The sequence below is a fragment of the Fusarium vanettenii genome (assembly GCF_000151355.1).
Source record: "Fusarium vanettenii 77-13-4 chromosome 4 genomic scaffold NECHAsca_3_chr4_2_0, whole genome shotgun sequence".
Classification (NCBI taxonomy): Eukaryota; Fungi; Ascomycota; class Sordariomycetes; order Hypocreales; family Nectriaceae; genus Fusarium; species Fusarium vanettenii.
In genome coordinates, this window is record NW_003315879.1 from 3,080,941 (window position 1) to 3,093,534 (window position 12,594).

Consider the following 12,594-nt stretch of genomic DNA (forward strand, 5'->3'; position numbering starts at 1 on the left):
TGTAGAGGAAGTCGCCTTTGGCGCTGATTCGAATAGACTCTCCTCCCATCGGCCGATACACCGAGATCCTTCCTCCGCGATAGCCTCCCCCGTGAGGCCTCCTGTTCCTCCCACGATCCCTCTCCTCGCCATGCGCTTGGCGCCATCTTGCTGCTAGTCCCGACAACCTCCTGAACAGGTCGAACCATGGGTGTAAGACAAGAGAACCAGGCCATCGATGAGATCTCACAAACTGACTCTCCTTCTCCTGCTGTCGTATAGCCCAAGGCTGTGCAGTACATGCACCAGCTGGATCATGCCCGCTGCGATGGCAACTGGGATGTAGTCCCCGAGCTCGTTCGCAAGGTTCGCAAGCATGCTCCTGACAGAGCCTGTATGACGCCCTCCCGCTTCACCGCCCTCCAGCGAAGGGCTTTTTAGAATACAATACTTAATAACACTCGACCAGGTCTTGCTCTGACCGCCGAAACGGAATGCGCTATTGCCAAGACGACGACTGCTGCTGCTGCCGCCGCCGCTGCTAGCAACCATAACCAACCGACCACCGCTGCGAATACGAGCCATATTGACCTCGCGGCCCAGTTGCCGAAGCTCCTGGAAGCGATTGAGGAAGAGACGTTGCACCTGACCGACAAGTTCCAGGCTCAGGTGTGTGCGGGATGGCTGCACTGGGTCAACGGGGAGTACACCCTCTGCACCAGCCAACTGCCCGAGAGTCTCAAGGTGGAAGATGGCGAACCCAACCCCACCGAAAGGACTGCCGAATGGACGAGCGTCTGCGCTCTCAAAGCATCGTATCTCAAGGCTAATTGCCTTGCGCGCGGCGGCGAGATCAAGCAGGCCTTGGATGCCTTCCGGGCTGGACTCCCCTCGCTCGCACGAGTGTGGGCAGAGCAGGGGATGGGAAGACAGCTTCGATACTGGTCTGAGCTGTTCCTCACCGAGTACTGTATGCTATCCAGCCAGGGCTTCCAGAGCAGCGATTCACCAGTGGGCGAGAACGACTCCCTCGCCTGCTATCGCTCCTGGGCAAGGTTCTGGGACACCCTGGCTATGCCCGTTACCGGAGGATACGGCTTCAAGGGCTCAGTGCCCCGACGGAGAGTGTGGAATGAGTACTACATCGCTCTCTCTCAGATCGTCGAGTTCGACTTGCCCTACCCGACTGGATTTGTGAATAACACAGCTGGCGATCTATCTCCTCGAAGTCAGTTGCGGGTGGAGCTCAAGCATGCCGAATCGACCTACCAGACCCTCCTGCTCGGCGAAACGTCGTTCCCCAGAGCTGACGAAGAGCGTGAAGAAGTCGAGGGCTTCGTTGGCCAGGTGCTTCGAAACTGGTCTCTTCTCTGTGGACGAGGATGGAGAGAGGAAGACCTTGGACCCGGTGGTCGAAATAGCTTGAGCCGCGGAGTCCTCGATACTCTTTACAGCGCTGCGATGAAGACGTACCACTCGACAGCTATCCTGCGCTCACTCTTCCTCGTGCACCTTTCAGTCGCCGAGTTCGACCTGGCCTTCAAGGCCTTTGACTCTTACTTGGAGATTGTCAAGAAGGGCAAGGCCCGTGTTGACAAGACTGGGCACCCCGAGCCTAGCCTGGACGACGATGCTACAGTTCTTGAGACAATTTCGCAATGCATCATCGCCCTCTGCCGATATGGCCAGCGGACTGCTGCGGAAAAGGCCCGCCAACTTGGGTCTGAGTTGGAGGACTGGCTGTTCAAACTGCCACAGCTCAACTCTTCAGACACTGCCACCCCAATGATTTCCGAGTACGATGAGTTCAACTCTTCGCACCCTCCTGTGCCACCGCATACCATCGCCCTGGCATGGCAGGCCATCGGGTTGTCTCAAGCCCACTGGTCGAGAGTCACGTACGAAGCAGCCTCCAGGACCGAGATCCAGCAAAAGGCCATCCGATCACTCCGAAAGTCCCTCGCAGTAGAGTTTGGGCGCTCAAAAGATATCAGGAGCTTCTTTGCTCTCGGTCTGCTCTTGGCCGAGCGAAGAGAACTAACCGCTGCTATTGAGACTGTGAGAACGGCCTTGACTGTTGGCAAAGATCAAGAAGAGAACTACGACCTGGTCTATGGGCCATACTGGCAAGAACGGTCCCTTATCCCCGTATGGCACCTCTTGGCTCTTCTCCTGAGCGCGAGACAAGATTACCATCTGGCGGCAAGGGCCTGTGAAGGTGCCCTGGAACAATTCAAGGACCCCTCTATCCTGTTCGGAAAGACAGATCAGACGTTTAGGAGCGAACACCTCAACGAAGCTGAAAAGGATTCTGCAGAAGATGGTCGACGAGGCTTGGTCGATGATATGGATGACTCGGAGAAGGAGAGCATCCTCGAGGTCAAGATGACACAGCTCGCCCTGGTTGAGCTGCTTGAAGGACCCGAAGTGGCTGTCAATGCCAGTTTTGAGTTGTTGACACTCTTCTCGAGACTGTTTGGCAACGTTGCGGCTCAGCCTGCTTTGAGCCCCCCCAAGGCAATTGAGCCGCCAAAGACCTCGGGTACACTCAGGAGCATTAGGGGAACCATCTTTGGGGGCAATGATAGGTCTAGACCGCCTACGAGGCAGGTCTATACTTCCATGTCAAGTGAACGGACTTCCAGGCCGCAGACTGCTCAGACGATGCGCAGCAGCGCACCGACGATCCACGTAACAGGAGAGAACGGCCCCCTGACTGATGCTCGGCCACGAACTTCAGCGTCTTCTGTCCGTCGAAATAGGAGCGCCACAGGCAGAAGCAACAGTCTCAAGAAGCGGGATCGCAGCATGAGCCGACCGAGATCCTCTAGTATCGGAGCCGTCTCTCATGGTGGTGGTGCTACTGTTGTTGACGGCGACGTCTTCTTCACGCCAGGTGGTGCCGATGATAGCGAGCAGCAGACTGATTTCTTCACCTTCTCTAGCAAGCGGCAACCTGCTTCAAGGCGCTCGTCCTATAGACAGTCACGACCCCCGCCAAATCTGAACTCGTACCTCTCGACTCAGTCAAAGTCCACCGACTACTCTGAGCTGTCTGTCGACAACGCTTACTCTTCAACATGCGTTCTACCCCTGGTTCAGTTCCCCAAGGATAAGGAGAGGGCGCAGAGAGTGACGATTCTTATCAGAGTCTGGCTCATGATTGCTGGCTTCTACCGTAGAGCTGGTATGAAGGAGGATTGCAAGGGGGCTGCCACGGAAGCTCAACGGCTCATCCAGAGTCTCGAGGCTGATCTTGCTCGGGACCCCTCGGGCTCGAGCGGTCTGAAGGGCCCCGGCTGGGCCGATAAGAAGAGTATTGAGGAACTGTGGAGTGATTACTGGGCCGAGGTAAGCCTTTCTCCTCTCATCCTTGAAACAATAACTGACATAGTTTATAGCTGGGCCAACTTTCTCTTGCAAAGGGAGCTCCTTACGCGGCCCGTAGTGACTTTGAGACATCCTTGACACATGCGCCCAACCATCCTGGTGCCATCGTCGGCCTTTCCAACATCCTTCTCGATATCTACAGCGAGACTCTCCTCCCCCCAGTCCCCGTTCCCGCTCTGGAAGACACCCTCCTGCACCTTAGTCACTCAGCCTCCAAAGCAAGCCAACAACATCCTCACACCGTCGCCGACCTCCCCTCAACCCCTCTCGGTCTCGGTCCCTCAGATCCCGAGTCCCCCACCGTTCAACACTCTGACCTGGACGACGACGAGCTTCCCGCCGCTTACAAGGCCACCCGCCTACCTGTCGTCGACCGTCTCGCGGCTCGTGACCGAGCTTACGCCCTCCTCTCAACCCTCACCAAGCTCGGCTCCAGCTGGAACTCTTCCGAGGCCTGGTTCACCCTCGCCCGCGCCCACGAGGAGAGTGGCCAGCTTGACAAGGCCAAGGAGGTTCTCTGGTGGTGCGTCGAGCTCGAAGAGGGCTCTGGTATTCGGGATTGGCGCTGCCTGTCTGGTGGCGGCTACATCATCTAGAGATGGACGACAGCACAAGCCTTGTTTCTTCTTTTTTGCTTCCTTTTCTCGTTGTGGCTGATGGATTTAGAAACGGAGAAAAAAAAGATTGATGGGTGAATATTTCTGGGAATGAATCCGGCTTGCTCACACAGACTCGTACTACCTGCCTATCTCCTATTTCTTCTCTCTTCTTCCTTTGATACACATAGCTGTGGTGTTTCTGCTGGGCAATGTCGAGATACCTTGGTTGAGCCGACACATGCTGTTCAAGACGTTCAAAAAAAGCACCATCTATAATATGTAATTGAGCATTTCAATTAAAGCATCCTGATTGATTCATCGCTGTTTCTATATCCAATATTCGCTGTTTCTATCACAAGTCGTCGCTGCTACTCATAACCCAACCTGCAAATCACCATTATCCAGAACGTGTTCCTTGCAAGATCAAGTCCAGGCCTAGGTTGCAACACTGAGTCGATATCGAACGCAACAAAGACTTGATCTTCCTCAAGCTCAGCTGAGCCCCTGCTACATCACGGAGACTTGCCTCACGTTCCTCCAAGCCTCGTCGTGCTATGGAAACTTCGTAGTCCTTGGTCGTTTTAGCGTCTTCTTCCACTTCCTTGAAAATCCCCCAAGGGTAAGTTGGGCCAGCATGTTTACCTGCTGCTGGCTCTTCCACCATATCCCCTGTTAGCTTCAACCTCGCAGTGATGACCGCTTCGGCTTGACTGAACTCCTTAAAGACCCGACCTGCCTTCCACATGTGAAACTCTGTGGCGCCGTGTCTCTCAAGGTGCATGGGCAGTGAGGTTCGTGACGTCTTCAAGCCTTTCACGGTTTCCGCTGCCCTCTTCTTCAAATCTAGTGGAAGCTTTGTTTCCTCTGCGATCTCTGGGAGTCGAGCCACTGTACGTCTTAGTGTTCTGAGTTTTTTAACCCTTTGCATCGCCTGAGTTGCTGCCTCTAGTAGTTCCGCCGGTGTCTGAGCCGATATGGTTTGCGGCATCGTTGACTGCTCTGCTGCCTCGGCTTGTGCAATTGCAGTCCGAGCCATGGCCTGTTTCTCAATCAAGGCGTCTGTAGCTGCATCCATGACGTGGACATTCATCGAGGTCGCAATTTTCTCCCCTAGTGAGACGTTTTCTGCCACTAGTATCGCCGTCGCCTGATCAATGAGAGGGAGCAAGCGGCTCTTGCCAAATTTGTACGACCTCTGAAGCCAAGTCTGCTTGGCTTCTACTGTTTCTGGGAACTCGGCTTCGTGTGCTTTCATCTCCTTGATTAGCTGGGCTACGTCTTCCCATAGCTGAGCTGGTGATATATTGATCACCTCGCCCGTTGTTACCGGCGGCGTCTGAGCCATTGCCGTCACGGTACTTTCGGGCTTTGTTCCTGTTGGCAGCTGAGTTGTTTCTGTACCAGAGGGTTCTGCTAGCGTTTCCTGTAGTTTCCGTCTCACTGGTACTGACATGGGCTCCGTGGAAGCAGCACCAGGACCTTGCTTGAAAGATTCAGGGGGTGGGGGCTTATTGCTCTTGTCCTCGCTGTGCCCTGAGGCTGGTGAATCATGAACAGCAGTCTCGGAAGCAGACTGCTTTTCAGTGGGCGACTCCTTGGTGGGCAAGGTATCGGCAGTCCCATTTCCTGGCACTTCATTATCGACGATCTCGATGAGTGTTGAGGCGTCGCGATCTTTGGGCAGGAAGCCCCCTTGGGGAGAGGGGTCATCGTCTTGAGGTTGAGATTGAGAGGGAGAAGGGTTCGAGTTGAGAGATTCCAATGCTTTTAGACAATTCCTGGCAGATTCTAGTCTCGACCATAGTCGACGTGGTCGAGAAGTAGACGAAGCCGGTGTCGTAGTAGGTGGTGTTGGCTCTTCTTTGGGGATAGGCTCGCTTCCCGCGGAAGTTTCACTGGGGTTAGTGTTAGGTTCCTAACCTGGAGATTCTCTAGTATCCATGGTTGAAGTCGTCTCAGGGTGGTAATGACGGTGTTGAGGGAAGAATGCGGGTAACGATGGTGTTGTTTGATGGTGTTGATGGGGCGAGAAGGTCAAATTGGAGTTGGAGATGGAGTATAGTCTTCATTCTGCCTTCCCTACCGTGCCTTCCTTGACTTGCTGCCAGTCTCAATTCCATGGTGAGAAAGTGCGGCCGAAATTGAATTCGTGCCTCCCCTGGTATGCAGCGCGAATAACCTCCCTATCCACCAAAGTAACCCCCAACATGTGAACAAGGAGGGATGAACATCACATATTATAGCCCAGTCAGATACTCAGCTCTTCAGCGCGGATGTGTATTCATCTAATCCTCAACTACCATCCGCCTATCCACCCTCGCTCGACCCTTGAATCCGGCCACCCTGAAAAAAATACCGAAAAAAGGGGGAATATCTGTGACTAGAAATGACGAACAATATGATTCTTTTTAGCTCTAATGTCTGCCCTCAAAACTCCCTGAACATGCGCCGCGAGGCTCCCGTACACCCTTTGCTCGCCGGAGACCTTTGCTCGTAATCTCCAATCTTCTTCCTCACACGTCAACCATGCTCAATCGCTCACCCACCCCCTGAAAATCATAATGGGCCTTTCCAGTCTACTGTCGGCTCTTCAGCAAGTTCAGGAGATATGACGAAAAGTGTCGTTTGTCTGTTGATGTTGTAAGAGATCGCAAGAACTCATCGCCGTCCACGCCCAGAGTAGGGAAAAGATGGTTCTGCAGCGACTGGATAAACACCTCGCCAGTCTTTGTGTAGATCGCCTGCTCCAGGCCGGCAATCTCTGTAAGGACTTGTTTTGTCTGGGCATCTTGGAATGGTCGGAAGTTGGGATTCCGCATCACCTCCCAGCAAGTCGAGTGAAATCGGTCAATCATAAACTGGTCAAAGCCAGGGAATGCAGGAGTAGGACTGCCGCTCGGGGCGGTAGGGTTCTGGGAGATGACTGCAATATCCGGGCCACCCCAGATGGCCGCCATTCGTGTCATCAATGTGAAAGCAAGTCTGCTTCCTCCAATGTTGCCTTCGAGAGTCTTGGCCAACTCGATGATGGACGAAATCATGGGTTCGAAGAAGCCCTGGTTGGACTCACTCACAAGAACCCCGTCTAGCCCGTTGTTAAGAATGATCTGAAGGAATGAGAGATATTCCCTCCTCAACTCAGCCAGCTGAATCTCATCGTCTGTTCCGGCAATGGGCTCCGTAAGCCCACCAAAAATGCGCTGAAGAAGTGGTGTCAACAGCATGTTGAGAACTTCATAGATCTCAGACTTGAACCCAAAGACCACCTGATCCAGTAGTCGCAGGAACATGGCCATCTCGTCCTTGGAAGAGCTCTGGGACAACAAGCCCTCAATCCACTGAGGCAGTTGCGGCAGAACAGCAGCACCCAAAACACCCAGCAACTTGGAAAAGGCCGATCGGCAAGCTGTTCGGATCTCGGCAGAAGAGTTCAGTTGGTTAAGAGCAATCAAGATAGCCTCAGCTGCTCGGGAGAACTCGTCAGAAACGGCCTTGTCAGGTGGTCCATGGGCGTTGGAGGAAGTAATGCCTGGGGTCCAGTCCGAAAATCCGTGGGCCAAAGTACCCAAGGCCATGACAATGTGGTGGACTTGGAGTGCAGCTTGGGCATCTCCAGCCTTGGCCCGCTCAAGATGCGCCTCCATATCGGTGAATAGGGGATCCATCACAGACCTAGCATACAAAGCCTGTTTCTCAGATGGCGTGCCCTGGCAGGATGAGATGCAACCGATGGCCTCGAAAAGGTACAGCTGGCTGGTAAAGAGAGCATCCGCTGAGTGATCAGACTCATCTGAGGACATGTCATCGTCAGCGTCCTCGCCTGGGACCTCGGCCTTGATGGGCAGGAGGTCTCCGATCGACTGGATAACCGTCTCGGCAACGTTTCCGACCTGAGATCTAAGCTGCTTGATGAATCGGTGGAACAGATACCACGACCGAGTCTTGATCCGGACATGATCGTGGTGGACCAGCCGCACAAAGTTCTCCAGGACTTGCGGAATGTATTGTGCGTTATTCTCAAAGACAACGCAGTAGCGAACGCAGATCTCCATGTACTGAAGCAGAATGGCGGGGTGGGAGAAGTTGGCAATACCTGTGGCTGTGTTAGGAGTACTATGCTTGGTCATGAGGAAAGGAATACCAACCGGATTCGACCATCTTCTTCATCATAACCACCAACCTCTCTGAAGCTTCGCTGGAAGGCTGATTCTTGGTTCCCAGACCCTGGTTGGGAAGGGCAAGCTCGCCAAAGAGGTACATCTCGTACAAGGCAAGGTCAAGATCCCTCCAGTCCATCTGGGAGCCCTGCTGGTCGAGTGTCTGGAACGTGGTGGCAACGAGATTGCTAAGCATGTCCATGTACAAGGTCTGGTTGATGGCAGCAATAGACTTTTGCAGATTCTGGAGTTTCCGCCGCAGCTCCTGAAACTCGGCCTCGTCAGTCAGCTCATCCTCATTGCCCCAGTTGGATGTCTCATCGTATCTCATTTTGCGAATGATGGCATCTAAGATCGGCGCAAGCATGTTGCCGTAGTCTTGAGGGAGCTGGCCAAGTTTACGAAGGAAGGTGAGCAAGTCTGTCAGCGCTGGGATGACGGACGAGCAGACTTCATCGTACTCGTCCGAGAAGAAGCGCAGGAGGAAAGGGAGGAACCCATTGAGGTGCTGGTTCGCCCTGGCGCGAGTGTCATCACTGAGCTGGCTGTCCTCAAGAGCCCGTACAATGTCGGAGAGGACCGTGTTTACTAGCTTGGCAACTGCCTCGGCCAGATCCGTGTCGTATCGAGAGGTTCCCTTGAACTCGCTCAAGGGAGGGCTAGCAACTAACTGTTCGACAATTTCCTGCAGATTGATGAAGGAGATCATCTCCATCTTGTCTCCTGAGCGCATCTTCTTGCCACATATCTCGTTCAGGGTGTCGATGGCTGTGTCGCGGACCTTGTCCTCGCTCCCCGAGGTGTTGGACCGCCCGACCACTGGCAGCAAGAGACCGAGCATGTCCTGGCTGATAACCAGCGAGATGTCCATCCAGCTGACCCACTTGCCCAGGACCTTGAGGACGAGGTCCACGACAGTATCATTGCTCCCGTATCGTGTGAGCAGCTGCTTCCAGGTCTCGGACACCTTGCGGATATCCTGTGCCCGGAGCTGGTCCTTGAGCTCTGTATTCCGCTTGGTCTCGCTGCTCTGCCGTGTCAGGAGCATGTCGGCAATCTCGTCGTGGATGGAGCCGAGGATTCGGAGGTAAAAGACGACGCCCGGGACATTATCCGAGTTTGTAGAGAGGCCTGTCAACTCGATAAAGTCGTCGAGGAAGCTCTGCCACCCGTCTTGGTAGAGGAACACGAACAGATAGGTCAACGTTTGCGTGAGCTTGTTCTGGAGATGCGCAGCATCAGGCTCCTGCTGAGCGTTGGGGCCGTACGTCTGGCGGCAGTACTGGAGGAGCGTGTCTTTGAGGAACGCAAGACTCGTAGGGTCAAGGCCCTGTGTGTGTACGGCATAGTTGACCACCTCGAGGCAGACAAGACGCACCACCTCTTCCGCCCGTGGTGTTCGAGCGAAGAGCGTGGTGCAAGGTTGCCATCCTTGAGGGTCGGCTTTTAGCTGATTTAGGTATTCGAAGGCTTGCTGCTTGAGGGCGGGATCGGAGGTGGGGTTGGAAAGAATTCCGACGACGCTCTCTACCTGAGCCATTGGGACAAAAGTTAGTATCGACGGGATGTGATGGTTTCTATGCGTATGCTTCGCGTCCTGGTCGCATCATCGGGCCTCGAAAGGCTGGGCGGTTGGGCCGATGCGACTTGGCCATGACCAAGAGTGACGGCTGAATGGCGGGGCACGAGAGCGCCCATGACAAAGACCATGCAAAGGAAAAACAGTAGCAGCGACTCACCTGAGCCTCCATGATCAAAATTCAAGGTGCAGCAGGCACCGGAGTGTAAATAAAACTTGTTCAAGTATGGACGACGCTGCTATAACTCGGGCAGCCTTGGATACACAGCATCCAGCATAGTTATGATATCAAAGGCGAGGCGGAACAAGGCTACCGAGGGGTCATGCCTGAGTCGTCAAAGAGAGCCTGTGCAGCGAAGCAGGGGTGGGAGGAGTCGCCGAAAGTTCGTATAGAAGCGGACTCGATGGTGACAAAAACGATAGAGTCGCAAACGGGTTCGGAAAGGCGGTCGCGGCGGTTTTGAAGGCGTATATCGTGCGCAAACTGCGTTTTTATCTCGAGATGTGCTATTTCCAAAAGTCGGTGGTTGTGCCAGTGTGGGGTACCTACCTAGGTAGACTTTGGCAAGACCGCCGTAGGTAGATTCTCGGATAAAATGAGGTCCCGGCAGCTTGGGCCGTGGCTATTCTGCCCCTCTCGCACTTCACACGTTGAGCCGCAACCACAGATATGTCAAGACGAGTTATAAGAGACCCTTTAACTCAACAACATGGTGATTGGGCCCCGAATCTATAGACCGGTAAATATACGATCAGATGGGTTCACGCATTACGTAGACTTCATATGTGAAAGGTGACAGAGGGTCGTGTGATAGGCTACAGTACAACGTAGCAAATCCCAGCACACCCTGTCAGCCACTTCTGAATAACCTCACTGTCCAGATAATAGCAGTACGATACTAATTGAAACATGCAGCATTTAAGATACCAACACCTTCAGCAGAAAAAGGCAGCGTCTGTCTTCTTTTGAGGCCAGGGCATGAAGACAATATCACGGTCAATCCCATAAAGCAGACTTGCCAGCAGTGGAATCATGCAGAATGTCCAGACTGCAGGTCCATATGCGTAACAATAGAACGTAACCAAGGTATATAAATTTCCGGTTCGTGACGTCGTCTGGTCCCAACTGGTCATGAAAGCACACGGAAACCGCGGGAGGTCCAAGGCAACTTGACTGGCTGCCGACTCGTCATGAGAACTCCCCCTTCAAAGTTCCAGAAGTCGAATTCAAGAATGACGAGGTCTGCAATTCAAGGACCGTACTTGAGGTGGAAATGCCGATATAGATTCCATGTTCGACAGGTGAATACAAAGCGGAACGACATATCGAGCTTTAACGTCCTACCCTCCCCAACTCGGATGTAATCGGTTCGAGGTCGTAGAATTTGGACTTTTCGACTCGTAACTGCACGCTATTTCTCATGGAGACTTCAGTGAGAGTCAAGGTACATCGCTGCCAGGGTCGGCATGAATATCAAGAGGCGAATGGTCGACCCTTCCGACCGTAACTCTTAGAATTCGATTGGTTTCTAACAAGATGGACGTCCATGGCTGCAAGGTAAAATAAGCATCGTCAAAGAAACTGTAACCGGCTGGTCAGGGACAACATCCCGGGCCGCATAGCTTAATGGATGAAGTATCAGTCATGCTGCAGTTGATGACAGACAATAGCCCTTTGTGACGGACACGGTCGCATTTTGTCCAGCCTCGTTCAATTAGAGCAAACAAACGAAATGTCGATCACACGACAACTGCCTCAAATGTTTCGATCGGAAAATAACTCGGTAGTTCAGCCGCCGTCTTGAGTCGTGAAATGAAACAATCCTCCAGCAAAGACGAGTATCGTTGGTCGATAAATTTGGCGCATGACGTTAGATTTGTGGTTCATATGGATGCGCGGCTCGCTCTGGTCCCCCAAGAGGAGACGATCGTCGACTTGCTGCTGAAATAACAGAGATCGTCCATGCTTCACACGTGCGAGTCCATCTCTGGTGCGCGACGGGGCCAATATCTAGTCAGCGGAAGATCCAGAGGACTCGTCAGCTTCATTTCCCCCGGCTGCCAAGTTTCGTCTCCTCCCGACTGCAGAACTGAACTGCCAGAGTCCACCCTTCTGCTGCTCTTCCAAACCGTCTCCTTTCCTCCTTTTGCGGGGAGACAAGTGGGCAGAGAAGTGCCAGAAGTGATGGCGAATTGTGGAGAGCAGAAATAGGGGACCTTGCCCCCTTGCAGTTGGATTAAACCCCATCTTAAAATCTGAATCGTTTATTTCTTAATACGAGGAGCACATGGCCGCGGCCTTCGATTTGGTGCCAAGCTTCGATGGCAGCCCAGACGATCGTCAGGAGAAGGCGGCAAGCCACTGCCGGCTGGGGGCGCGACGTGGCGCTGAGGGTATCATTTGGCTGGTTGCGAGCCAACAGCTGGTACAGAAGACCAACAGGGGTGGCCCAGCCAACTTAGGGGGGATATTGGCTTCCTTTCGCCTCTGCAGCTGGTGTCACACGAGCTGCGAGAATAGAACGGGTTAGAGGACGAGGCTGGTTCTTTCTGCGACTGAATACGGCGATCGTCCCTGTTGCTCTGAAGGCTGTTTAGGGAATACACGGCGCTGCCGGGATGCGCTGTAAGAAGTGGAGGACCAGTTGGCAGCATGGCCCATTTTGTGGTTCTTTGTTTCAAAGAGACATTTCGACGTCATGGCTTTGGAAGAGCCCTCTGATCAGCAGCAAACTATGCATGGTGTGACGCGCGGACGACCACAGCGGGAATAAACGCTCGTGGGAGGCCAAGAGATTGGACAAGAGGGCCAAGTTGATTGAGATGGCCATGGCGGCATCATCCATGCGCTCGAGTTGAGGCGGCCTCTGCTCCATGAACATGATGCAGA

General features: G+C 53.6%; 3 protein-coding genes across 3 annotated transcripts; 1 reads left to right on the top strand and 2 right to left on the bottom strand.

Annotated features, from left to right (window-relative positions):
* Positions 1-186: 186 nt before the first annotated feature.
* Positions 187-3,965, top strand: NECHADRAFT_79440 (uncharacterized protein; the record flags this gene model as incomplete). Its single annotated transcript, XM_003051850.1, has 4 exons — positions 187-192; positions 262-373; positions 449-3,330; positions 3,381-3,965. 4 exons carry the CDS (start codon positions 187-189, stop codon positions 3,963-3,965), a joined length of 3,585 nt encoding a protein of 1,194 aa, XP_003051896.1.
* Positions 3,966-4,365: 400 nt separating this feature from the next.
* Positions 4,366-6,088, bottom strand: NECHADRAFT_79441 (uncharacterized protein; the record flags this gene model as incomplete). Its single annotated transcript, XM_003052310.1, has 2 exons — positions 4,366-5,863; positions 5,940-6,088. 2 exons carry the CDS (start codon positions 6,086-6,088, stop codon positions 4,366-4,368), a joined length of 1,647 nt encoding a protein of 548 aa, XP_003052356.1.
* Positions 6,089-6,350: 262 nt separating this feature from the next.
* Positions 6,351-9,876, bottom strand: NECHADRAFT_100240 (uncharacterized protein; the record flags this gene model as incomplete). The annotated part of the gene is made up of 3 exons (XM_003052311.1): positions 6,351-8,061; positions 8,114-9,656; positions 9,865-9,876. 3 exons carry the CDS (start codon positions 9,874-9,876, stop codon positions 6,545-6,547), a joined length of 3,072 nt encoding a protein of 1,023 aa, XP_003052357.1. The 3' UTR covers positions 6,351-6,544.
* Positions 9,877-12,594: the final 2,718 nt, after the last annotated feature.